Source organism: Lagenorhynchus albirostris, chromosome 2 (genome assembly GCF_949774975.1).
Source record: "Lagenorhynchus albirostris chromosome 2, mLagAlb1.1, whole genome shotgun sequence".
NCBI lineage: Eukaryota > Metazoa > Chordata > Mammalia > Artiodactyla > Delphinidae > Lagenorhynchus > Lagenorhynchus albirostris.
In genome coordinates, this window is record NC_083096.1 from 146,284,265 (window position 1) to 146,311,814 (window position 27,550).

Here is a 27,550-nt window from a genome sequence, read left to right on the forward strand (position 1 = left end):
ACTTGCCCAAGTTCAGTGGCAGAGCTCAGACCAGAACCCACATTGCCTGACATCCCATCAGGCCCATTTTAAACAGAGCTGGTTTCATGCTTTCCCAGAATGTGACAGTTGGGTCCACAGGGGCTTCCCAGTACCCCTGGGTATGAGTTAGAGAGAACCCATGGGATGCATGATGCCTTAATTAAAGACAGTTTTGCTTCCTCTCTTAACTGGCTCAAGCGATGGCTCATTAGCCCTGGCAGGTTTTATGACCGCTGCAGGCCTGGGAGCAGTGCCTTTCCACCTTCCCTGGACAGAATACACTGTTAGTGATGATGTTGGTGGAAGGACCATTTGATTGATGTTAACGTTTATGTTTAATTACAAGAGCGGCCGTGGTCAGAGAGAGGTCAGGACTGTTCACTACACACACTTATTTATGTCATCATCTGCTGTCCCGGGATGACCAGTTGGAAAGAGGTCTGTGACCTTGGCCAAATGCCTCCCCTCCCTGGGCTTCAGATGGCCAGGGGGCTGATGCTGGGGAGCTGGCTACTTCCTACATGCCCTCAAGCTGTCCAAATTTTGTGATTTGGGGATTTCAGGATAAAAGAGCTCCACTCCTCAGAAACGGTTCTGTACCGATGTTTAAAAGCCCCGCGTTCTCCTAGTGAGAATGTGTGATTCTCGTTATGAGAGTTGAAGAAAATCTCTAACCACAGGCATTAGTCCTGTTGCTAAAATAGCTGAGTAGCAACAAAGAGCCTAGCATGACCATTCACCATTCAAGTCTGGGAGAATGTAAAAAATAGTGATCAAGACTCCAGATGGATAACTTCAAGGTGCCTTAGAGGTCCTGTAGGCCAGCCCCAGCACGGTGTCCCGTGGTTTGGCTGGGACTTGTCCAGGCATCATGGGGGAAGAAAGATTTGGAGTTCAAGTGAATTTGGGAAACACAGAGTTAAGCAAAATTAAACAAGTTCTTTCACAATAAGACTTTTCAACAGGAATCCCAAGAGGGGAATATAGTGTCCAGTGTTGCCCAAAAGAACCCTTTTCCTAAAGAGCTCGCTACCCCTCCAGCCCATCACCCGCTCCACCACTACCCCGTCCCCAGAGGCGGCAGGGTTTCTGAAACCCAATCTGGGAAAGGCCACTACGAGAATTCCGCTTGCCACCCAGCACCGTGTGTCAGGCGTTCACACACTTATTTGATCCTCATAGCAACTCTATGGAGGAGGGTCTCTGAAGCTTTCTCTGCTCGCAGATAATAAAAACCTAGTCTGATTAGCGTGAGTACAGGAGGAAAAGCCAGAGGGAGTCGGGGGGAGGAGTGAAGGACAGAAGGTGGCCGGTGGGAAGGAAGGATGCTTGTCAGAACCTCCGGGCAGCACACAGAACCCCACTCACAGACCACCTCGCAGCGCTGGGGTCAGCCCCACCTCCATCATGTGCTCCCTGACCTTCACTCTCTACACCTCCCCTCAGGACGTGCAGTCTCTCAAGCCTCAGTGACGTTGAATAAATAACCTGCCTTAAGTCGTGTGGCCTGTGAGGAGTGGGCAGGGGTGCAGGCGTGCCCCAGCCGAGCTGTGCTCCTGGGCTGTCCTATACCAGCTGCTGGCATCACACACGCCAGACCCAGTGGAGAGCAGCAGACAGACCTGTCCTGCAGGCGCTTCTTCTCCCCCGACCCCGCTTCCTCTTCCTCCTTCTCCTTCCTCCACATTAAGGAACCATATAATCTAGTCTAGGAAGGAGAGTAAGACTTCCCAGATTTGATCACGCAAAGCTTTTATTTAATAATACAAGTACCGGGCTTCCTTGGCGGCGCAGTGGTTGAGAGTCCGCCTGCCGATGCAGGGGACGCGGGTTCGTGCCCCGGTCCAGGAGGATCCCACATGCCGCGGAGTGACTGGGCCCGTGAGCCATGGCCGCTGAGCCTGCGCGTCCGGAGCCTGTGCTCCGCAACGGGAGAGGCCACAGCAGGGAGAGGCCCGCGTACAGCAAAAAATAAATAAATAATAATAATAATACAAGTACCTATTCCATGGTATTTATAGTAGAATAGACAAGGTGCACTCTAGCAGTTAATGGCCGATGATGGCAGCTGTCCCATAAGAGAGAATGCATTTTACGTAAGAGAGCAGCAGTGTTTACTTACTACACTACTGTACGTGCTCCCAGACTCCGGCTTATGGGAGGAGTAGAGAGGGCCAAAGTTACAGCAACCACAGTGCACTCTCTAGGTGCCCTCTAGGACAGTTAGATGGTGTAACGGTAGAAACAATGATACTACGGCATCTAATAAAAACATAGAACGACTATACCCTCGTCTCACGTACTACACTCCAGCAACACTGGCCATTTTTTTCAGTTCAGGCCTGAGGTTTAATGCCACTCACAGAAAGGCCTGCCTAGATTCTCCAAAATAAATTCGGCCTCCCATTACACTCCTTCAGAGCACTCTGTACCGTCCTTTCAGAGCCCTGGCCCCAATTCGTAATCACGTGACTACCTATTTAATGACTGTCTGCACCTCTAGACGATAAACTCCGTGAAGTCAGGACTTCATCCCCAAAGCCTGGCGTGGTGCCCAGCATAGAACTGGCCTTTGATATATATTATCTGAATGAATACATACACACCACAGCAGTGTTTCGCAACTGTGCCATGGCACGGAGCTCCAGTCCCCAGGCAAAGTAGTCTTTACTACTCCTTTACTTTCAGCAACACAGCCTCCTAACCCCAGTTGTTTTGATTTTATGCTGTTGTGATATAAATACTATGATGAGCTGCTGTAGTGATTTAGAGAACTCTGGGTTCAGAGGCACACTTCGTTATTGTATATTACATCCAAAAACCACCTTTCATTATTACCGTGACTCTCTGAGAAAGTCAGTTTTTATTGTACCCATTTGAGCAAAAGGGAAACCAAGTCTGCAGAGGTGAAGAGCCCGTTCAAGGTCCTATGGTGTGTCCAGGACTCTCCACACTCCCAGACACTGCCTGTGCCTTACAAGCTGGAGGTGGAAGCAGAGAACTAGCAGTCTAACTTTCCCCGCTCTCCTGAGTCTTCTAGTCTTGGGGCAAGACACTTCTCTCCCCTGGCCTCAGTGTCCCCCTGCCCTGTTGGAAGAGGAAAATGAAGTGAAAGGCACGCTTCGTCATTTAGTAGAAGTACTAGGGAGAGGCTCTGTCAAGAATGGTACAGCGGGGCTTCCCTGGTGGCGCAGTGGTTGAGAGTCCGCCTGCCGATGCAGGGGATATGGGTTCACGCCCCGGTCCGGGAGGATCCCACATGCTGCGGAGCTGCTGGGCCCGTGAGCCATGGCTGCTGAGCCTGCGCGTCCGGAGCCTGTGCTCCGCACGGGAGAGGACACAGCAGTGAGAGCCCCGCGTACCGCAAAAAAAAAAAAAAAAAAAAAAAAGAATGGTACAGCTATAGCATGGATGAACCTTGGGGACATTATGCTAAGTGTAATAAGCCAGACACAAAAAGACAGATTTTTTTATGATTCCACTAATATGAAGTACTTAGAGTAGTCAAAATCATAGAGACAGAAAGTGGAATGGTGATTTCCAGGGGCTGGGTTGAGGAGCGGGGAAGAGAGTTATTGTTTAATGGGTGTAGAGTTTCGGTTTTACGAGATGGAAAGAGTTTTGGAGATGGTTGCACAACATTATGAATACTTAATACTGCTGAACTGTACACTTAAAAATGATGAAAATGGTAAATTTTATGTTATGTGTATTTTATCACAATAAAAAAATAATGGTATGACTTATCAATGCAATTTGAGCATCTTTGGAGAGTTCTAGGGGTATCTCGGGGCTAGGAGCTTTGAGGGATGAACGCTGTAACTTCAGGTGTCAGAGAGCCGAGAGCTACAAGGCAGTGGTTGGAAGGCCTTTGGGGTCGGGGGTGATGGGCCGAGTCAGGCTATGGAGGCTGGCGATTCTCACTGTCCTGCAGTAGGTGTGGCTGGTCCCACACAGTGCGACTCTTGATCTCTCTCTCTCTGCCACATTCTCCTCCCCATCACTTCCTTTACAGAGAAGACAACCTCCATCCCCACCTGCACCCCGCTGCGCCTGTGTGATGTGCAAGGTGCCTTGCATTTGGAAAACAGACTCTTCATCTCCATATGACAATATGAAACTCTGCATCGGGTTTGCATTTCTTAATTAGGTGCTTGTCATTGTGTATTCCATAGAGCCACGTATAAGTAAATAGTCATAGACCTTTGAATAAATTTATTGGTTTTATTTATGTTTTTGGGCATAAAAATCTATAATTACCAGGTACAGCCTCCCTATAACCGGTATTTAATGACAATTACTTTTTGTTACCATAGAAATGAGTCCAAAGTAGTTACCCATAATTTCTCATTTCCCAAACCTCACACACGCTGAATTGCAATATTACCATAGTAATTGCCTATCAGTCATCATAAAATACGCAGTTACCCAAAGGATAGCAGGATGCTGTGGAATTTCTCATTGTGGGGAAGCCTCAGTGCTTCTTGGGAGTGTGGAGGTGGGGGAGAGGAGTAGACCTCCATGGGTGGTGTAGAAATGATTCAGCTTTATCGCATGACACTGCAGACCCTGTGGTGGAAACGGATGCTGCTACGACCCGCAGACTCGCAACACATTATGTCTCTCAGCCCTGGTGAGCCTCACGTAGCAAAGAATGCTCCAGCGCAGTAAATCCAATTTAACTAAGGTTTGTCGGGGGCCTGCTGAGTGTCAGTCCCTGTGCTACGCCTTAGGGAAGCAGATGGAAATCAGAGGCGGTCCTTGGCAATAAGAAGCCCAGTGTTTGTACTAGAGGCGTGAGTGTGAGGCTGTGGAGGCCTAGGCATAATCAGAGCTAATGTCTAAGTGCCTACTAACCACACATTATACATATCATCTCCTCTGACCCTCACAACAGCCCTGAGGTGGAGGTAGTATTATGGCCCCTTTTTAATTAGAAAAGCAAATTGAGGCCCAGAAACACCAAGGAACTTGCCCCACGTCCCCCAGCAGGAAGGTTACGAATCCAGGCAGGCCAACCCTGGCCTGCTACAGATTCATCCCCCTGCTACACTGTATCCTGAAAGCAGGGAGTGCTTCCTTCTGACTGGGGGTGACGAGGGCGGGTTTTTGAAGGGCGGATGGTATATAGGAGTTCACCAGACATAAAAGGAGATAAGGAGAGATTTGCACAGCAAACATCATTAATTATGGCAGAGGGTGAAACATCAGAGGAAGTATTTCCAACACGCACACATACATGCACACACACAGACACACACACAGATACACACAGATATACACACCACACGAGACACATACACACACTCACCCACAGACATTCGAACTGACCAACCTTGCCCACCTCAACATCCAAAGGGGGAAACATTTTTAACTGTCCAAAATAGAATAGAACATAAAATTAGCTGTGTAAAATACATGTCAATATTCTATTTGTTCTTTGACAGCACAAAACTGCATTTTTCATCAACTAGAAATGGAAACAGAGATCCACTGCAAGTTGCCTCACCAGGCGATATCTGCCAGCCCCTTCTCACTATGCCTCCTCCCCACCCAGGCCTCATGTCCCCACCTTGCTACCTCTCCGTAGCCTCATCAGCCTTGGAGTGGGATGGGAGCTCAAAGACCTTTGTCCAGTGCCCTGCCCAGGGCAGGGAAACCTTAAGAAGTCCTGCACTGCTGACAGCTCTGACTGTTAGGGGGTGTTTATGTCCAGGCTAAACCTGATAGCCCATCACCTCTGCTTTCTACCCCTGAAAGATTAGTCAGGTACAGTCCATCTTTTACATAGTAGCCCTTCAGCTGTTTGAGGATTGTGTGTCCCCACTCCTCACTCACTCTACCCCTGCCAGCACCTGTTCTCCAGCCTGAACATCCCCAAAGCCTTACAAATTTTCATATGTAATCTGAAATCCATTGCTCTCCCCGTCCTTACAGCTGTGCTCTGAACATACTCCGGATGTTTGTCGTGGTCTGTATTTGCGGCATGGGGTCCAGGATGGAACAGTTATAATGATGAGAATGATGACGGTGATGATGGTGATGATGACATTGATGATGACGATGACAGTGGTGATGATGTTTTTGATGATGATTATAGTGGTGGTGGTGATGCTGATGAATAGTTAATATCTATTGAACGTCCTGGGCCTGACCCTATTCTGGGTGTTTTGCATGGATTGTTTAATTCTCAGAACAACTCTCATTATTCTCATTTTACAGATGAGGAGACTGTGAGGAGACTGAGGCATAGGTAGATTAGGTAACTCCCTTAAGTTCATAGAGCTAGCTAGTGGCATAGGAGAAGGAAGGGACCACCACAGCCTAATTCTGGGGATGTATTTCTCCTGGCACAGCCTACATGCCCATCGCTATCTGACACTGAGCTCTCGTCAACCTAAATCTTTCCACTTGCATTCCTGCTAAGTCACAACCCTCACCCCCCCACCCCACCTCCTCTGAGAACCTTACAAGGAGGCATGGACTGGGCAGAAATCATGCTGCCTTTTTGAACAAAGAGGAAACCAGGCCACAGAGAGGCTAAGTAACCTGCTCAAGGTCACACAGGGAGTGAGCCACATAGTTATGTAAGATGAAACGCAAGTGACGCAGGGGCCAGACAAAGCCTTACCTCCCAGAGACTCTCTCCTGCTTTATGTAACCTGCGTGATGTTTCTACAGAGGCTGAAAGGACACTGGGGCAGGCAGCGTAATCAGGTGTCTAACCCACGAGTGCACACGGCTAAAACCAATTATTCAAATGAGCTTCCCAGCCAGGTTCCTCAGAAAAGGCCAGATGGCTAGATGTCTACGGAGGCAGTTCCCCATCTCTGTCCCCGCAAGCAGCTGAATAGCCTTTCAAAGTTAGAGTTGATAGTGAGTTGATTTTAATAACTGATTCTACAGTGAAGACAGGCCTCTGAGGAGACAGTAAGCCAGAATTAGTGGCTGGGGAGTCCGGAGGAGCAAAACAATATGATAGAATCAAGAACTTTATCGTTCCCGGTCTTAGTTCCTAAACCGCAGCTGGAATAGTGTCAGTTCTCTATGTGCAATCCTTCCGGGGCTCCCCATTGACCATCAGAAGCAGCCTATCCTCTTTAGCCTGGTCTTCCAGGCGGACACAGCATCCAGGAAGCTCCTCCTCCTTCATCTCCCACCGTCCGCCTTGCCCTGTGCGCAAACGCTCACTCGGCACACACTTCGTCCTGAGCATCCCCAGGGATCTGAGGTGGGCTTGGCCACGTGCTTGCCCTCAAGGAGGAGGCGGTGGTGAGATGACTCCTGAGAGGAGAGTGGGAGTTAGTTGGGTGAAGAGATGAGCAACACATTCTCTACCAAAGGAATAATAATGTTAAATAACAGCAGTGATGATAACAATGCAAACATTAATGGAATTATACAAGCTGTCGGACCCTACTCTAATAGTTGCTTTTTTGTTGTTTTGTTTTTTTACATCTTTATTGGAGTATAATTGCTTTACAATGGTGTGTTAGTTTCTGCTTTATAACAAAGTGAATCAGTTATACATATACATATGTTCCCATATCTCTTCCCTCTTGTGTCTCCCTCCCTCCCACCCTCCCTATCCCACCCCTCTAGGTGGTCACAAAGCACCGAGCTGATCTCCCTGTGCTATGCGGCTGCTTCCCACTAGCTATCTACCTTACGTTCGGTAGTGTATGTATGTCCATGCCACTCTCTCACTTTGTCACAGCTTACCCTTCACCCTCCCCATATCCTCAAGTCCATTCTCTAGTAGGTCTGTATTCCTGTCTTACCCCTAGGTTCTTCATGACATTTTTTTTTCTTAGATTCCATATATATGTGTTAGCATACGGTATTTGTCTTTCTCTTTCTGACTTACTTCACTCTGTGTGACAGACTCTATGTCCATCCACCTCATTACAAATAGCTCAATTTCGTTTCTTTTTATGGCTGAGTAATATTCCATTGTATATATGTGCCACATCTTCTTTATCCATTCATCCGATGATGGACACTTAAGTTGCTTCCATGTCCTGGCTATTGTAAATAGAGCTGAAATGAACATTTTGGTACATGACTCTTTTTGAATTATGGTTTTCTCAGGGTATATGCCCAGTAGTGGGATGACTGTGTCATATGGTAGTTCTATTTGTAGTTTTTTAAGGAACCTCCTTACTGTTCTCCATAGTGGCTGTACCAATTCACATTCCCACCAGCAGTGCAAGAGGGTTCCCTTTTCTCCACACCCTCTCCAGCATTTATTGCCTCTAGATTTTTTGATGATGGCCATTCTGACCGGTGTGAGATGATATCTCATTGTAGTCTAATAGTTGTTAATGTATTATTCCCACTGGACATGTAGGGGTCATAACTCATCATGCTCTTTCTCCCACTCTCAGCCTACTTCCACCAATGTAGGAGGAGATACAGGGGTCAGAAAGATAGAGGTCAGAATATTATCTTTATTATTGAAAAAAGCAGAATTTGCAAGGCATGGTTTATATCTGTGACCAAAATTGACCTCCTTATACGTCACCCCAAAATTCAACTTCCCCACCAGCCACAAGCTGAGTGGGAAGGAAGCTGCCTCCCAGAAGACACACCGAGTGGAGGAGAGGAGGACAGAACGGACCCTCCCTGCAGGGTCACAGATCCAAACAAGCTGTGCCAGGAGGGCCAGGCCCAACAGTCTCTGCTTCTTGTATCAGGTTGGCCCGTCAGATAAGTTCCATCCCCTCCCTTGGGAAGAAGATGTGAGGGGATGGAGATGAAGAGCCATTCTCCTGATTCCTGGGGACTAAAAGTCCCCATTGGGATTGAAAGCAAAGGGGGGTTTCTCCCAAGAACCCCATGAAACTATGAAGTAGGTTCTAATATTATCCTCAGTTTACAGACAAGGAAATTGAAGCACACAGAGCAGTGAACTCACTTGCCCAAGGTCCCATGTGAGGGAGATCCAGGAGTCAAAACCAGAGAGCTGACTCGAAGCCCAAGTGCTCAACCTCTGAGCCCTGCTGCCTGAACCCCGAGTGAACAGGAGCCCTGAGCCCACTACCAGGTGGTCTGGCGTGGCTAGTGCACATGGTCAGGACTGCAGCCTATGGTGCAGGTTCACACACTGCACAAAGGCTAAGAGAGCAGATGGAGGTGAAGAGCCTTGCCACTTGGAGAAGTTGCACCAGCCCGCAGAAGGGTGTGCCTTTTTGTAACTAGCTCATAGGACATATAATGTGCAAGCCTTGCATGGTGTACAGGTTGGGGGACATGATGCAAGAAGCTTAAGGAATAAGTTGGGACTAGTTTGTGGAGGACCCTGAGTGTCATACCAAGATGAAACCATAAGACCAGCTAACACGTGTATAGCGCTTATGTCAAGCAAGACGGTGTCCCCAGCATTTACACGGCTGATCTCATTTCATCCCTTTAACAACCCTCTGAGGTAGGCAGAATCCACATTTTGCAGATCAGGGCTGAGGCACAGAGAGGTTAAGCCACCAGCTAATCCACGGGCCCTCCAGGGTCTTACCCAGGCAGTGTGGCTCTGGAGTCCACACTCACAACCCAAGCCACTTCTCAGGCTCAGACCAGGTGGGCGAGGGTCTCGCCAGCTCCCAGATCTGTGAAGACCTAAAGGACTTTTCTTTCCCTTATGCTTCCTCTGCCTCTTTTCATTAAAGGAATGGAAATAGCCTTCCTAGCCCCAAGGGCCAGTACTGTACACTCCTTTAGAAAACGTGCCCCCTTGGGCCTTTAAAATGGTTCTTTTTACTCTTTGTAAGTGTTCTTACAGAGAAAAAAATAATCCAGTAGTTCTGGAATGGACTTTCAACTCTATCCTTACATAGCTGTGTGACCTTGGCCTCAGTTTCCCCATCTTTGAAATGGGGAGATTGGGTTTTATGGAACCTTGGGTCATTCTATTTGGTGACTGGCTCTCAAAATCGCTTTAAGCCTCAGGGTGAAAATCCCCCCAAGCCCGGGTGTTTGTTGCTGACCAGCAGGAGCCGGAAAGGAGGGGGCTGAATCCTGGAGCACACAATCTCCACGGGAAGGGAGAGGGCGCTCCAATGACGGTTCTCCTTGTCCACCAGGAATAAGCTCCAGGAGAAAGGGCCCCAGGGAGTCTAGTGTTAGAGATGACCCCTTCCCCAGGTGTGGTCTCATCACCCCCTTCCCCAATCCTACCACCTTGCCAGAAGGACCACCACTACAGGGTCAAGACCATGCTGATCCTTGGAGGTCGGAACCCTGAGTGCTCATCCTGGCTCTGCTATGAACCTTGGGCACGTCCAGGGCCTCCTCCCATGGATATGCAATTTGTGCACTGCACAAAGGCTCCTGGTCAGGGGGTCAAGGTGGGCTGCGACTCTGCTCCCGACCCCACGTCTGGCCAGAACAAGTGACATCATTTTGTACTTCACCCACCCAGAAGGGGCACCCGTTTCTAAATTGTCAGCCTGGAGCAGGGCGGGGTGGGGGGGGCACCTTTTGTCAATTTGCATAAAGGTACCTTTTGTGCTAGGTCCTATTTGAGAGCCAGTTTCCCCATTTAAAAATTAAGGGTGTTGGGACTTCCCTGGTGGCGCAGTGGTTAAGAATCTGCCTGCCAATGCAGGGGACACGGGTTCGAGCCCCGGCCCTGGAAGATCCCACATGCCGCGGAGCAACTAAGCCCATGCGCCACAACTACTGAGCCTGTGTTCTAGAGCCTGAGAGCCACAGCTACTGAAGCCCACCTGCTTAAAGCCCGTGTTCCGCAACAGGAGAAGCCACCGCAATGAGAAGCCCACACACCACAACGAAGAGTAGCCCCCGCTGCCAGAACTAGAAAAAGCCCGCACGCAACAACAAAGACCCAACGCAGCCAAAAATAAATAAATTTATTAAAAAAAAAAATTAAGGGTGTGGCATCCACCCCTCACCTCACATGAGTCCCTCTATCAGGCCCTGAGCTGACTCCCAGGGCTGCTAAGAGAGAATAGAGTGATGGTTAAGAGCATCGGCTTTAGAGCTGGGCACGCCAGGTTCAAGTCCTGCCTCTGTCCCTGGTCCTTGCTGAGCTAGGGGCAAATTACTTAACCTTTCTGTTTATTTCCATTTCTTCAGTTAACTGCGAGTTGGCTGTGTACCTGACACTGGGCTAACACTGAAGACTGGATGGCAAATGAAATTGATTTAGTCTCTGCCCTCCCAGTGCTTTTAGGTCTTTGAGCAAAACATGAATTTGTCCAAGGTCATAAAACTACGCAGTGGTCGATCTGGGACTCAAACCCAAATCCTTCTGAATTGGAACCTATGTAATTATTCATCCTCCTTCTCTGCCTCTGCAGCCTGGGTCATATCCTTGCTGCGATCATCTAAGAAGGAATGTGAGGGAAATGCTTTAAATATCTCGGTGGTGGTGATGGGGAGGTGATTGTTATAATTATCCCTTGTGTGTGTGTTTGAGACAAAGGACACTGACCGCTCCCCTCTGTCTCCACCACAGCAGAGCCCAGCCCACCTGCTAAGCATTTTGCAGGAGCTGTTGATGACAGCTTGTCTGGCATCCTGACACCGGCCAATCAATAGAGCTGGAAGGTGCCTCAGGCCAAGGGCAATTGAATCCCAACCTCTTAGTGGCATTAAATAAAGCAATATTTATTTTGCTTTTGGTGCAAATATACTTAATCCAATGCAGCTCATTGATAATGCTGAAAAACTGCTGTGTTTGAGGGACGATTGCATGTGTGCCCCATACATCTCCACTTGTCAACGCCACCCTTCCAGGAGCACACAGCCCTGCCGTGCTCAGGACAAGACTGACCTGGAGGCAGCAAACTGCCTTTTTTCCTACCCTTTAGAGGATATGAAAAGGAAATCACAAGGAGGGGAGTTAAAATCATTGCTCTCATTCCAGTTGCCATTATTGCAACAGGGATGAGGCACAATGCCCTTCACAAGATGGAGCTGTTTATTTGCCATTTAAATAATGTTCTCTGGAACCATGTATCCCTGCCATTGGGCAGAAGAGAAGGAGAGAAATACTGGAAGAGCAGACAGAGGAGTAGCCTAGCAACTCTTTCACAGATCACATAGCCTCCTTGTTGGCTGGGGGGACCCCAAAGGGTCACTGGGTTCAGTAAGACCTGGGTTTGAATCCCAGCTCTATATTCTAGTAGCTGCCAAGTGACCTTCTCAAAGTCATATCTCTCTTGGATTTTATTTGCTCATTTATAAAATGGGGATAAATACTACCTACCTCACTTGGCTATTGTGAGAGTGTCTAGCATGTAACAAGTGCTTAAATACTTTTCAAAATATGTCTTCAAGTAATTATCTAAACCTTGTTTACAAACCTTCAGGGTATTTGTTCATGCACTTGTGCATCTATTCAATAATCTATTTATTCAATAGATGTATTGAACCTTCTCAGCACCTCAGTCTATAGTAGGGAAGTTGGAGTGGAGGTAGGCAAGATGACACAGACATATTCCCTGGCCTCATTGGGCTCACAGTTTGGAAGGAGAAAGAAAACATACTCAAGAGTATCTCCAACTCAAGAGGAAGAAGTTGTATATAAGCTTGACTTTCATAAATTTGCATTTTCTAGAATAGTCCTAATGTCAAATATTCAAGATTCTTGGTACCATAGATAGCCCCACTCATGTCAGAACATGGGTCCTGATTTTGAGCTCACGCAGAAATTTTACCTTGAAAATAAATAGCAGAATAGTAGAGGACCAAGGAGACACAGACCCAGAGCAGAGACCCCAGATTTCATACTAAGGGACCATAAAGTGGCAACCATAGGGGTGAGAGCCGGGCATCTGGAGGTCATCTTGTCCATTCCCCTGTCTTTAGGCAGCTGAAACCACTGAAGAGTAAGAACCTGCACCAGCAGTGCCTTCCCAGTGCCTATAGCCCAGGGAAGGACACAGCACAAAACACAAGCATAACACTGTTAGAAATACATAGAATTTCCAAGCTTTCTACTTCCCTCACTTCGCACATACCATGAACTCTGCCTGGCATGCTCTCTCATGTCTTGACTTTGGCAAACTCCCATCTTCTCTTCAAAGGTCTGAGCAATGTGAGAGCTCGTAGAGGCAAGGACTGGGTCTGATGCAAATCTCAAATGTTGGAAAATGCATGTAATTAATGTTAAGATATTGGTAACGCTTAACTATTTGGCATTTCTTTTAAAAACTGTATCAATCGTTTTTCTAGAATATTTTGTTCTCCTTATATTTCAACTTCACTTTATTCAAAACGTATGCTTCCTCCAAGTCCCTAACATTGGAGGTAAAGTCCAATTATTGATGCTTTTGAATCACTTAATGAGAGAGCTGGAAGAGTCCTCCATGAGTGAAGTATAACACCCTCGTTTTACCGAGAAGAGCATGGAGCCCAGGGGAGGGAGGTGACTTTCCCAAGATGATATAGATATTAGAGGTGAGGCCTGTTCCCTAGCCAGGGCTCCTGCAACTTTACTAAGATGTTTTCTTCAATAAATAGCACTCTTTCTACTGATAGACTGATTGCCAATAGAAGCAGTCTTTAAAAATCATCTCAGAAAAACCCAGCACAGGTACTACTGATTTCAGAGTTCCGCAAATGCTTTAGCTTCTGAAGAGCTCCAGGATTCTTGGGGACTGAGTTGTCTTTGAATCACCAGCCATACTCTGCTTTCACCTGTAGGCTGGATCAAGGAGTGGATCTTTCAGGATCTCTCACCAATAACACTTTTCCTTCAGTTTCAAATCTCACTTTTTTGAATCAGAGAGGCTTCCTGGAAGCAGTATGGCCAGGTGTGAAGACCATGGAGCCCAGGGCCAGGACACCTGGATTCCAGTCTGGACCCTGTGGAGTACAGGTTAGGCGACCTTGGAGGAATGGCTTACCTTACCCTCTCTGGCCCTCAATGCTCCCACTTGAAAAACGCAATCCACCTGTGTGGCTGGATGGTTGTGAGAACCGTATCTTATGAGATAGGAAAATGCTTGGGAAAGAATGAAATGTTCATTCAACAACTAAGTCTTTAACGTCTACTGTAGTCCAGGCTCTTTGTCAGGCACTGGAGTACAAACACAAATAAGACATCATCCTCGCCCTTGAGGAATTCATGGTCCAGTGGGGAAGACAGACTCAATAATTGCTGTATCTTGTGCTGTAGCCAATCCGATGCGGGAGCAGTGGATGCCAGGAGCAGAGGAAAAGCACCCATCCCACATTTGCGGAGAGGAAGTCAGCAAGCCTTCCTGGAGTAGAAGATATTTAGGTTTAGACAATTTCAACGATACCACAGTCACCACCACTGCCGCTGTCCTCACTGGCTACCATGTATTCAATATTCATTCTGTCTGAGGATTCTGCTGGGCCATTTACAGACACTAGTTCATGCATGCAATCCAGAAGGTCGAGGATGTTATCCTCATTTTACATATGATAAAACGGAAGCCCAGAGGGGTTTAAAAAAAAGAAATTTTAAAGAGGTCACATAGCTGGTAAGGAGTACAGCCAAAACTTAAGCCTAACTGACTCCCAAAGCTTCTGGCCTTCCCAACGTAGCCTCATTGTTCTGTGTGGCTCTGTGGGGAAAGACTGAGACTGATGGGTGAAGTCACCGGAAGACAAATTTCAGCTAGAGAGAAGGAAGACTTTCTTAACAGAGCTGTCCAAGAATGGGATAAGCTGCCTGGGGAGGTGGTGAGTACCAGGTCCTGGAGGTGTCATGGAACAGCCTGGTGACTTGGCCAAGACTTTGTTGAGGACATTCTTGTTCGGAAGAGGGAGAGGTAGGTAAGCTAACCATCTCAAAGGATACAGTTTATGATTAAGTCCTGTCATCAACGACAATGTTCCCTTCCAAAATTTTAGATGCTCAGTGCGGGCTGGAAGAGCTCTCTGGGAACAGCACGCAGACCAATGGTTTTGTCTCCTTGGTAACCAGCCATCGGGAAGTGGGCAATATAGGGGCCTGCTGGAATTTTCTATAAATTAGCTCACAGAGCCATATGGTTAGGGATGCTCTCAGTTAAAGAAACAGGAACTGACTCCGCCACTTAAGCAAAAATGGAATTTATAGGAAGGGGCTTACAGAACGAAGCAGAAGCTGGAAGACCAGACTTGGAAAACAACTAATTAACAGAGTAGCTCTGGAGGGCAGAAAAATTGGCTGTTGGCAGGAATAATCTATCTCTCTTCCACGGTAGCACTGCTGTATGACCCAGCTCCCAGCGTGGCATCACCTAGTCCAAATTTAAGTGCTGGACAGAAGTAGCTGTTGCCTGAGTCTGGGTTTCCTGCCGCTGCCCTGGATGCCAAGTTATTGGGCCCATCTCTCTTCTGGGGTAAGAGAAAAGGCACCGCCACCGTGTCATCATCTTTTAATGATGGAGGAACGAACTCTCGCTAATGCTGCCCCATCTAATCACAGAGTTAGATGCTAGGAATTCCCCAAAGAAAATGGGCAAATGCCTACTACATTAAGAGGGAACAGAGCATGGATGTGAACTCAGATCTGCCTGATTTCCAGACTGGGGAGAAAGCCAGGAGGTCATCCCTGACCACTGCTGTCTGCTGCCCACTCCAGCCCCTGATGGACCACAGACCGATTAGTCTGTGCCACTTATATAGCATGTAGCACAAAACAATGATAAAGTACCAGGAAACAACAACGTAACATTTTTGATCTGCTATTATGTGCTAGAAGCTGTGCTAAATTAAGCTTGTCCTCACTTAATCCTCGTAACATGGTCCTGGATTATAAATGTACGTAAGCCTGTGAGCAGATCTTCTTTCTCCTGTTAGACTATGTTTCTTGTGAGCACGGAATGTCAGACTGCTTGTAAACCGATCCTGACATCACCCCTTCTCTCAAGCAAGTTGTTTATAACCCTCTGTGCTTCAGTTTCCACATCTGCAAAATGGGACTAATAATAGTACCTCCCTCATAAGGTTGACATAGATAAAGTATTTCACACTTAGTAAAGTACTTAATTCTTGGGACAAAGTAATGTCTGCTGACTGTGACCCCTTGACTGTGGTGATGATGCTGTTGTAACCTGCATATGACTGTTTCTGTCCCCACTCCGCCATCAGTGAGAAGCCAACACCAGCACCCAATTCATCTAAGTATAGCAATGCAAATACGAAACAGTGAACCTCCATGCCGGCCACTCGAGGCCCTTACATTTCCCCTCCCACTCCCTTTACAGCTCACCATCACCACCTCTTCACTACATACATACATAGTACTCTGTGATTCAGTCAAATCAAATTGTCCACCATTCCCCCAATAGCCGGGGTGGCTTCACAGTTCCCTTCTTTGCTTACACTTTTCCTTCTGCCCCCAACACCTGGAAAAATTCTATTCATTCAGCAAGACCCAACTCAAATGGTTTTTCCTCAGTGAAGCCTTTCCCTATGTGTCCCCACGAAACATTAGTTATTCTCCCACAGGGTTCCCAGCCAGCTTACTTTAAGTGATGGGGGAAATTATTATTATTTACTCCCCAGCAACACCCCAACCACCTTGAAGGAGGGGTCCTCAGTAGAATCCTTTATTTTTCCGAGTAAGATGTGCAGTGGAGATGTAAATGTAACAAGCTGAGAGGGGGTTGAGTTTTATTACTTAAGGAAATAGAGGGGTTGGGAAAATAAGTAAGGATGGGTAAAATAGTAAAATAAGATGGGATGGAAGGGATAGAAAAGAAAAGGGGGACAATTTGGGCCAAGAAGGGGGGAACAATTTGGCAAAAAGTTCATCAGTTTTGAATCTGGTTAAAAATCTGTGAAGAGCAGAATTTTATCCTATAGGTGATGGAGAATCATAGATGAATCTTTTTTTTTTGCGGTACACGGACCTCTCACTGTTGTGGCCTCTCCCGTTGCGGAGCACAGGCTCTGGACGCGCAGGCTCAGCGGCCATGGCTCACGGGCCCAGCCGCTCCGCGGCATGTGGGATCCTCCCGGACCGGGGCACGAACCCGCGTCCCCTGCATCGGCAGGCGGACTCTCAACCACTGCGCCACCAGGGAAGCCCCCATAGCTGAATCTTGATCAAGAAGGCAAGATTGTCAGATCTGTGTGGGAGACATTCTGGGGACAGGAAGAGGATGGATGCGGTGGTTTGAGTTGTGTGCAAGAACAGGGTTTCTGAAGTTGTCCCTCAGCCTGGGCTGGCCTGGAGAAAGCCTACAGTGTGCAAAGGCCCAGCAGAGGGAAGCGGGGGCCCAGAGACCTGGGGGTGGTGCATCTTTCCAAGGACAAGCAAGGCTTTGAGTCGATCTGGAGGAAAAAAGGGAAGGAAGAGGGATAGGAGGAGACCAGAGGCCACGGTCCCACTTGCCCTGGTGAAGTTAATGTGCCCATGGGAAATTGTGGAGAAGGTGGGAAGGGTAGCCCTCACTGAGCAGGTGACCCGTGAGCAAAGACTGGCACTAAGTGAGAACGAATCACTCGGCTACCTGGAGGAAGAGGCTTCCAGGCAGAGGGGACAGCCTGTACGAGAGCCCCTGGGCTGGAAGCACTCAGTTTGCTGGAGGAACAGTAAGAGGCCAGAACCTGGCACAGAAGAAGCAGGAGTGACCGTGTTAGGAGCTGAAGTGAGAGAAGATAACGGGGGGACCACATGGGCACTTGTAGCTGGTGGTAAGGACTTTGGTTCTTACTCTGCGTCTAGCAGAGAACCATTTGAGCAGAGAAGGGACACCATCAGACTTATGTTTTAATAGGATCACCCTGGGTGTTGTGTGGAAAAGGGGGAGGGTATGTAGGGTGAGAGGTGGGGTAGGTTGATGCAAGGGTGGAAACAAGACCAGGTAAGAGATTATTACAGTACTCCGGACCTTGGTCCAAGCTCAAGGTGATAGCCGTGGAGGAGATAAAGAGTGCTGGGTTCTGAGTATATTTTGAAGGTAGACACAATGGATTGGCTGTGGGTGTGAGACAGAGAGGAACAGTGGGGAAAGCGATGGTTTAGGCCTGAGCCTTCCTTCTGCCCCTGTATTGGAGATGCGCATGCGTCTGTGGTCTCATGGACACTGAAGTGAGACTGCTCCGCAGAAATATGTTTGAACCTCTCCGTGACTCAGTTTCTTCTTCCGTAGGAGGAAGGAGGAGGAATTATAATAATAGTGACCTCATAGCGTTGTTGAAAGTGACTGAATTAACACGTGTTAAATGCTCAGCACTGTCTCTGGCAAAAAACAAACAAACAAACACGTGCTAGGTAAGTGACATAATGACTGCTCCTGTACTGACTCTGACTTTGGGTACTGCCTAGGTGCTCTCTGATGGGGTTCGACCTCAACCGTCACTGGCTGGATCCCTCTCCATGGGCCCACCCCACCCTGCATGGGGTGAAACAGCTCATCATTCAGATGTACAACGACCCAGTGAGTAACTGAACCCCCTCAGCCGCTGCTGGTCTTATGGCTTGATCTGGGAAAGGGCAGTGTCGTACTGGGAAAGCCCACTAGGACCTGCAAAGTAGGAATTCAGGGCCAAAACCCGGGAGGGACTAGGTCTGCTTGTCTCTTCTCTGACTTGGACAAGTGCCTCCCCACCCCTCATGAATACTGGCTTCAGTTGTGGAGATCTCGTGGGGTGGAGGAAATATACCAGAGCACATTTATCAGGGCTCTTGGGTTACAAGCGAAAGAAATACAACTTGAACCAGTTTACACAGAATAGAGAAGTTTTTAGAAGAGTCCCAGAGCCTCATACACAGTTGAAGACTGTAGCCTGGCCTCCTGCATCTCTAGGGAGCTTGTGTCAACTGTCACATCCAGTGGTTCCCCCACTAGAGAGTGACTCACTCTCATATTCTAGTTCCAGTTCCAGGAGGGACTGGAGTTCCTCTGGGCAGGAACTGGAGGACACGGCCACCTCTGGGCAGGGCAACTGTGGCCCAAGAGGCAAGGATATGTAAGGACAGGACAGCCTCGCTGGAATCATGTAGTTGACCTTGGGGCGTGTGATGGTAGTGATGAATCTGCTCCTAGAGAAGAGGGCCTGCTATTCCAGAAGGAAGGGGAATGGGGATGTCCACACTGAGTTTGCTCACAGGGATATGACTTTGTGAGAAATAGGAGAAGGCATTGGGGTTTCATAGCTTAGAGAAGAAAGGAGGCCGACCACCATCATTCTGTCTGAAGAGCTGTGAAGGAGGATAGTCAGACATCTTCCAGGGGGAGGCCAAAGCAAGAGGTAAGGTCGATAGAGAAATGAAACTTCTTAACCATTAGAGCTGCCTGAGGACGGAGTGGGTGTGTGACCTGTGAACTTGGCCTTACTAAAAGTGTTCAACTTGAAGCTAAATGACACTGTCAGAAATAGTGCATGGAGGAGACTCAATTGTTTGGAAGACATTATAGTGAGACTGCGTCTGAGTGAGTCTCTTCCAACATTGATTGTAAGGTCGGATCTTAACAAACGGCCCTGGCACCGCGAAACAGAGGAAAGCTTCAAGTGAGCTTTATCAGGGAGCGCTCCCGGGCGAGGTTCACTGGTCCGAGAGAAAGGGGCCAGAGAAGTCCCCCCCCGGGTGAGGGTCGGGCAAGATTTTATAGGGGAAGAAGGGAAAGGGGTGTGGTGAATCTGGGAGGGCGCAGGGTATTCCTTATTTGGTGGTCTTTTCGGGTATCCTGGGGGACCGTTAGTCCCGCCCCTCGAAAGGCGGGAAGGCTGGGCTGGGTTCAAAGTCCCCAGGTCAGTTCCTGGAACTGGGTGGTCCGGAATGTCTCCAGGGCAGTTTCTGGAACTGGGTGGTCCGGAGTATTTCGGTCTGATGCAACCTGTGAATCTGATTGTGTTCCCCTGCCTCGGGCCAGTTGGCCTTACTTTGATGATTGTGATTTATGACCCCTTGACTGCCATCAGGTGAGAGACAGTGATTGCTAAGACAGCAAAGGTCCCAGAGTTGGGGTATTTCAATGATGCACCCGTGTACCTCATTCTACTCACTCTCTTTGAAGATACCAACAAGAATATCCTAAATTAAGGAGCAGTATGTATTGACCAGGCAGAATTGTGTACATAAAAACAAATGTATATATTAGAGCAAAGGATTAATGAAAAAGTAAGAAAGACCTTAGGTGCAAAGTAGTTAACTCAACTGCCATTTTTATCTTCCTCTGTGATCTTTGCTTCCCTAGGTCTTTTCATAACCCACTTGCTGTCAGGGCTTACGTAGCCATAGCTTTAGTATATCTGCTTCCTTCTCCAATTCATCCCTCCTTGTCTACAAAAGAAGGTGTTAGCTATACTCTCCAAACCCCGTTATTACCCTGAACTTTTGATCCATCCTGACCACCTTTCCTGGCAGAGAAATGCTGCTTCTGAATTGCTCAGGAGGTGTCTGTTGTCAGCTGGGTTCCGTCCCCCAGACCTCGGTGTTAACTGTAGTTTCCCTGATAGAATCATGACACCTCCTTCTTCTGCCACCTTCTTATTAAAAGAGGACAGCCCCCACCTTTTTTTCTGATCTGGCTGATAATAGCTATTCAATAACTCTTTGTTGAGTTGCATTGGATTGAACGTGGCAAATCCTGTTATGCCCACTGTAATATGGTTTATAGATATTAAAGAGCTATTCACAGAGGGGACAACGAGGCACGATCAAAGAAAAGACACGAGGCAGGAGAAGTGACAGAGTGGGGGCTTCAGAAAAAAGTGGTGTTTTAGGTGAATCCCCGAGGAGAGAACGGGGGGAGGAACAGAAGGGAGGGCGTCAAGTTTGCTAAAGAGAAGAGGCATCAGCCTGCCGTTGCCATCATCAATCTGAAGTCATTGATTTGCTCCCAGGCAACTGGGCACTCGATCCTGTTACAGAATACAGATCAGGCAAGGCCGAGCTTCAGAGGGATTAGGATATCTTTGTGCTATGACCAGATGGATCATCACCTGGTTGGACCTTGGTAAACACACTAGGATGCTGAGCGAGTTGTGGGAGCTGCCTTCTTCCCGAAAGTCCACTCCTTTACGCCCCAAGCAAGGATGTAGAACACTAACATCAGGGCCAAGCTGACCTGGACCAGGACCCTGGATCCCTCCGTCTCTTCCTCTCTTCCGCCCCCCTGCCCAGAATCTTACTCCATTCTTTCCTTCCTTTTTCCACAAATATTTATCAAGTAGTTTCTAACTACCAGGCATTGTAGTCGTAATAGTGAACAAAACCCTAACTCTTACAATCTAGTGGGAGAATAAGCATTAAACAAGTAAATACTGATAAATATAGATTTACAAATTGCGTCAAGGGTTACCAAAAGAATGTACAAAGTGTGATCTGTAGAAAGGATGGTTGAAAGTTTCGGCTTGCCCAGGGCAGTTCTGGTTTATACCCATTGTCCTGGAGTATTTATTAATGGTACGTACTTCCACTCTTAAAAGCGTCCCTGTTTGGATGACTAATTACACTATCTCTCTACCTAAAAACTATGTGAGGGACTTCCCTGGTGGTCCAGTGGGTAAGACTCCGTTCTCCCAATGCAGGGGCTCAGGTTCGATCCCTGGTCAGGGAACTAGATCCCACATGCATGCCACAACTAAGAGTTCTCATGCTGAAATTAAGAAGCCTGCATGCTGCAACTAAGAGTTTGCATGCCACAACTAAAGATCCCATAGGCCGCAACAAAGATCCCATGTGCCGCAACTAAGACTTGGTGCAGCCAAAATAAATAAATTTTTTTTTTTTTAAAGGAAGAAACATCAGAGGTGTTTAAAAAAAAGCTATGTGAAAGCACCTAACACAATACCGGGTGTGTACCAGATCCTCAACAAACATTATTTGTATCCCATTCAAATTCACATTTAACTTCCAGAGTCAATGTGCCCAGATGTAAACACCGCAGTGCCCCAGGCATCTGCCCTAATGGCGTTTCTACCCTGGACCTTCACCATCACAGACATCATCAGAATCGCTCAACCCCAGAGCTATCTAAACTGCCAGGACAGCTTCTGACCTTGTTTCTAAATGCCCACAGCTTCACACCTTCCATCCTGGTGGCCTTCTGCATACAGGATCAGCAGGCAGAGAATCAGAAAGACCCTTGCTGATGGGCAGGGTCTATATCTGCGAGTATTGTTGTGTGTGAGTGTGTGTGTGTGTGTGTGTGTGTGTGTGTGTGTCGGTGTGCGCGCGCGCGTGCATGCTTGCATCCCCAGGGGGACCCAAGGAAGTTTTTTCGAGGGATTTGGACTGGACCTTTAGGAATGGGAAATATTTTATCAGGTGGCTATGGGTTAGGGATGAGGGAGGTGACAGGGAAAGGGGAGAGGGCTTTCCAGGGCGAGCTGAGCCACAGAATGGAGGTGGGAGAGCTCAGCTGCCGGGGTGGGTATGCAGCATATCCAACAGGGCAGCTGTGAGGAAGCTCATGGGCAAGGAATGTGGCTTCTTCCTGTGGTCCAATGCTCTCTTCTCATTAAAATCAAAGTCTTAGGCCCTTTATTAATCTGATTTTTAATTGAAGTATAATAACTGTTAAAACAATTAAGGCAGTGGAACAAAGTGCTGCTTGTCGGGAATGTTGTGGCGCACAAGCTCTCTCAACCTTGAGAATCAGTACCATCACTGAAGAGTCATCAAAACGGCTTGGGCGAGGCAGAGAGATGGATGAGTCAATAGTACTTCAATCCATTCGGGCCCCCAATCTAGAAACCCTAGAGACGTCCTAAAATTTAAATCCACCTGAGGCTCTCTCCCCTGCTTAAAACCTTCCAGTGACTCCCCATTATTTGTGGGATAAAGGCCAACGTCCCTGACATGCTATTCAAGGACGTGTCCTATGTGTATCCAGGGCGGAGCGCAGAACACGGCACCAGAGAGAATATGATGTTGAATGATAGATGCTTTACAAAGTGACTAGGTCCGCAACATGGAGACTAAGCGGAAGAAGAGTGCCCGATAGTCACTGATGGCAGGGGTGCAGGTGAAAGACGATGAGACCCGAACTTGAGCGTGGCCAGGGCTGCTCAAGAAGGATGCCCAGGAAGGGACATGGGAGGTGAATGCGTCCCCTCCTGCCCTCTCCTCGGCCCCCTGAGTCCCTCAGAGCCCAGGGCTGCTTTGTGGAGAAGTCTCTATGCTCTGGGGTGATTCCCTGCCTTCTCCTAGAGGAGAAAGGCCTGTGTTGCTATAACAACTTGGCTGCAGCTCTTTTAGACAGATCCGTTTCCTTAAATCATTTAAGGAAAATTAGCTGCCATAACAACACGGAGCAGTTTTTCAAACAGAGCAGCACAGGGCTGGGTTTTTTTTTTCCTTGCTTGCCTCCTGTAATCCTCAAGATAAGCTGCTCTCTTTCTGTCAGATAAATAAATAAATTATCACATGTTTATGCGCAGAGTGAGCGACACGGTTGGATAACACGTGCAGGACAAACACTCATTCACACACACACAACATAGAAATATGCAGAAAATGCACATGTTCACATACATAAATCAGAAACTATTTTTATGTAAACATGGTAAATAAGAGATAGACACAGACAAGTATATGGTTCTACACAGTCACACAAAGGAGAGGTACACAAACGTACAGACAGCACAGTTTCACAGTCAGTAAAAAAAGAAGGAAATGGCCCACGAGGTCTGTTCTTAGGGTGAACAGAGGTTTCTCTGGTCACCAGACCAGAAGGCTCTGAGATGGTGACTCTCACTAGAATCCGCAGGCCACCTGCATGTTAGTACCTGACAGTCTGGCGGGAGAACCCTGCCGGTGGAAGGGTAAGTTCACCTGGGCAAGGATGGGCGTACCGGGGAGAAGGTTGGAGGTGTCCCATCTGCATCCCACACACACACTTAGGAGGGAACCAGGAGAGCAAGAGGCACAGCCACGGCATCTGGGGCGGGATAATTCTTTGCCCCCATGGCAGGATGTTTATCCGTCCCTAGGAGCAGACACTGCCAGCCCAGGTGAAAACCACATCCCCGGGGCGTTTGCAAGCTATCTCACCAAGGCCTCAGGAACTTTGGAATCTGGACAATGCGTTCCCAGATTTTTGTTTCATCCCCACATCTATGACTTTATTATGCCAGAGGTCCCCTGCAGGGAGAAGCTGGAACTACGTGGGCTGATCTTTGTGGCAGCAAGAGGGCCTTGCGGGGAATGTAACTCCCCCATCAGAGTGGCTGAACCATGGATTTGCTTGGTGCTCTTAGGCGAGTCTCTTCCCCTCTCTGAGCCTTCATTTCCCCCCATCTATACACTGTAGGGGTTGAAGGATGATCTCCACAGGGCCCTTCTGGCTGCAAGTCTGTGTCATCTTGGAGTTGTTTCTTGGTTATGTACGCTGCACTGCTGTGCAGGATTTCACGCCAAGGCGCAAAAGTCCTGGCTGCTGCAGGGAAGCACAGGAAGCATTCCCGGAGTGAATGCCTGTGAAGGTGCCCAGCACATGGCAGAAGCTCCATCAGTGTCAGTTTCCTGAGCCTCGGTGTGCCCATCTGCTAAAGGGAAGAACAGTCCCTGACCTGCTTAGCTCGCAAGTTGGAGAGAGACACCCCATTATATGAACATGAAGCGTTTTGTAAAGGTGAGGAAGGATTATTGCCGTGGGGCAGCATGGAGAGGAATTCCCTGCGGAAATGTCCAGCCTGCCCCGGCTGCTAAAGGTTTCAAGAGGAGTAGGTGCAATGCTCTCACACCACTGCCATAGGCCACACACGTGGGTCTACTCCAGTGCTTTCTTCCACTCCTAGCAGCAGGGCCCAGGAAATCAGTAAACAGCCACCAGGAGAAAGGTTGAATATGGGAGTAAAGGCTGGAAGTAAATGTGGTATTGTAGAGGGGGCTCTGAGTTCATGCAGTTTTTACAGATTTTCCTACAACAGTTTGAGATGGTTTATGAAACTTTAAAGAATTTTAAGAGAAATCATTACTTTTCTAAAGGGTAACTTCCCCCTATCATAAAAGGTGTCGTTTTTCTACCTCTCTAGATTATAGCTTGGACTGTGGCAGTGAGCAGGGTGGATAGATGGAGCTCTCATGTCAGAGCAATATTCCTGTCAAGCTGGTTGTTTCCTCCAATTTCTCTAACATCTTTCCATGAAAGATTCTGGATGCCTCTCACCAACTAACTAGATACATATTGTTTCAACTGCATGGGGACCAGCAAAGCTTCTAGAAGTTTCCCTCTGAGTCAGGTCAGTTAAGCTCTCTGTGTCCTATTTTCCCTATCTGTAAATTGGGATCAACAACGCCCATCTCATGAGATTTCTCTCGGGATAAGATAATATGCACATAAATAACACTCAGTAGTAGGTATATTAAAAATGGAGCTATTGAGATTTTATGCATTTCATCATTACAGCACTTACCTCACTGTCCCCAACCCCACCTCCAGCTCCTATAGCCCACCACAGACTGTGATCCCACCAAGGCCCTGAACTTCACCTTGGTCACTTCTGTATCCCTAACACCCAACGCAGGGAGGGCACAGGCCTGCCATGAATGCGTGTTGGGAGAGAGAGAGGAGAGACAGGCGGGTAAGAAGAAATCCACTCATCAGAACCTGGAATGAGCATCTGCACAGTGTTCTGAAAAATGTGTGGGAATCTGATGAATACAGAGGCATGGACATATATACACTACCAAACGTAAGGTAGATAGCTAGTGGGAAGCAGCCGCATAGCACAGGGATATCAGCTCGGTGCTTTGTGACCGCCTGGAGGAGTGGGATAGGGAGGGTGGGAGGGAGGGAGATGCAAGAGGGAAGAGATATGGGAACATATGTATATGTATAACTGATTCACTTTGTTGTAAAGCAGAAACTAACACACCATTGTAAAGCAATTATACCACAATAAAGATGTTAAAAAAAAAAAAGAGAGAAGGAAAAGTATTCAAGTCAGGAGACACGCTTAGCCACTCTCAAAATCCCCCTTCTTCAGAACCCACCTCCAGCCCTACCACTTCTAAGATATCCCTGAACACTTTGGCCCAAAGTCTATTGATAGACTTTGCTTCTGTCTCATAGTGGTTTAGCCCATCAACATTTATAGAGTGTATTCCATGGGCTTGGCACCATAGAAGCATCTCCTCTGACTATAGGTTTCATTTTCTCAGCTAAATTGCAAACCCCTCCAGTGCAAAGGATCTGCCTTCCCCTCCCTGCTGCCCTGGGCAGGGCTGGCTACTAGCTGGCAGCTCAATGAGGGCCTCTTGAACATTGATTGAAATGCAGTTCTCAGGAAGGGTAGCTGTTTGGATGTCTGTAGGCAGCCCGCAGAGCTGGGCACACCTCCCGGTTAAAGCGCACATCACGCTGTGTTTTAGTGATAGTTTCCCTGCCTCCTTTATGCTGAGCTTCTCAAGGATAGAAGCTCCATCTTTTCCAGCGTGCCTCTCCATCACCTGGCAGGGTCCCACGCTTGGTAGGTCCTCAAGGATGGTTTGGGGACATCTTGGCAGCTCCCTCATCTGACCCATTGCCCCTTATCAATATAGCACAGGAACATCCCAGAGAAATCGACCTCCGCAACTTTCTCACCGTGCTGCATTTCCATGGACTCATCTTCGTTCCTTCATTTTTTGCCCCTGCTAATCCCTTGTCATAAAATGCTCTCACATATGGAATCTTCTCAAGCTTACAAATTTGAAAATTCCAGAATGTTAGAATCCAGCCATGAGGATCTCCGTCACAAATCTGAAAATTCTAAAATTCTTCTCCTCACCCCTCTCTGCTGCCCGTATCTGTTCCACTTACCCTGGTTTCTAGGTTAGACCAAGCATGCTTCCCCATTTTTCCTATCCCATGAGCACCCAATTATCCAGGCCACAGTGAGTTAAAAAGAGGTCTCTGTGGACAGCCTGAGAATAATCTGGGAGTAACCTCTTTACACTTACCCAAACGCTCCAGCTTAACTCCAGGTCATCTCTTCCAGGAACTTTTCCAATTCACCTACCGCACCCATTTCTCACCCCTCCAGCAAACTCCTCCCCTTCTCCTTTCCAGGCCCCGGGACCGAGAGCATTGGGATCTGCACACAGCCTGCCACCGCATTAGAGGCTCAACTGAGCTGGCCTATGACAGACTACAGGTTACATTTTAGGGTGTTTTGTGTTCAATGTGTGTGGAACTTTTCCAAGAGTTATTTTTGGTTGTTACTGTTGGGAGACTCCTGAGCTAAGGATGAATTCACGCTGGTACATCAAATAGCATATTGCATTTCAGAAATCGGCCTTAGCCATGGGAAATCAAGTAAGTCAGATGCCTAATTAGTCCACCATTTACCGTGCTGGAGAGAGCTGAATTCTGATGAAAGGGACCAGCCTAAGCACTGTGTCCAGCAAGAATTGAACTGTCTAACCTTTCATCCAGAAATTGCCCCATCCTCCTGAAGTACTAATGCCCACCTCCCAAGCCTTGTACTGGCCCCAGGTGTCTGGCTGTGAGAAGTCTTATCAGCCTGGACACAACTTGACCTTCTGTCCAATGAGCTTTGATGCTCTCCCACTCAGCAAGCCATTCCAGGCTCCTATTTCTTGCTTTTACTACAAAGCTAGTAAAGTGTATACATAAAAGAGTAACTTCCCTATAGCCTTCAAAAG

General features: G+C 47.8%; 1 protein-coding gene across 1 annotated transcript in view; it reads left to right on the forward strand.

Annotated features, from left to right (window-relative positions):
• The window catches only part of AGBL4 (AGBL carboxypeptidase 4), a 1,285,194-nt gene that overhangs the window by 1,158,167 nt on the left and 99,477 nt on the right, over positions 1-27,550 (forward strand). The window contains exon 9 of the mRNA XM_060141936.1: positions 18,278-18,389. Coding sequence (XP_059997919.1) covers positions 18,278-18,389 — 112 coding nt within the window. The remainder of the gene's footprint in view (positions 1-18,277; positions 18,390-27,550) is intronic.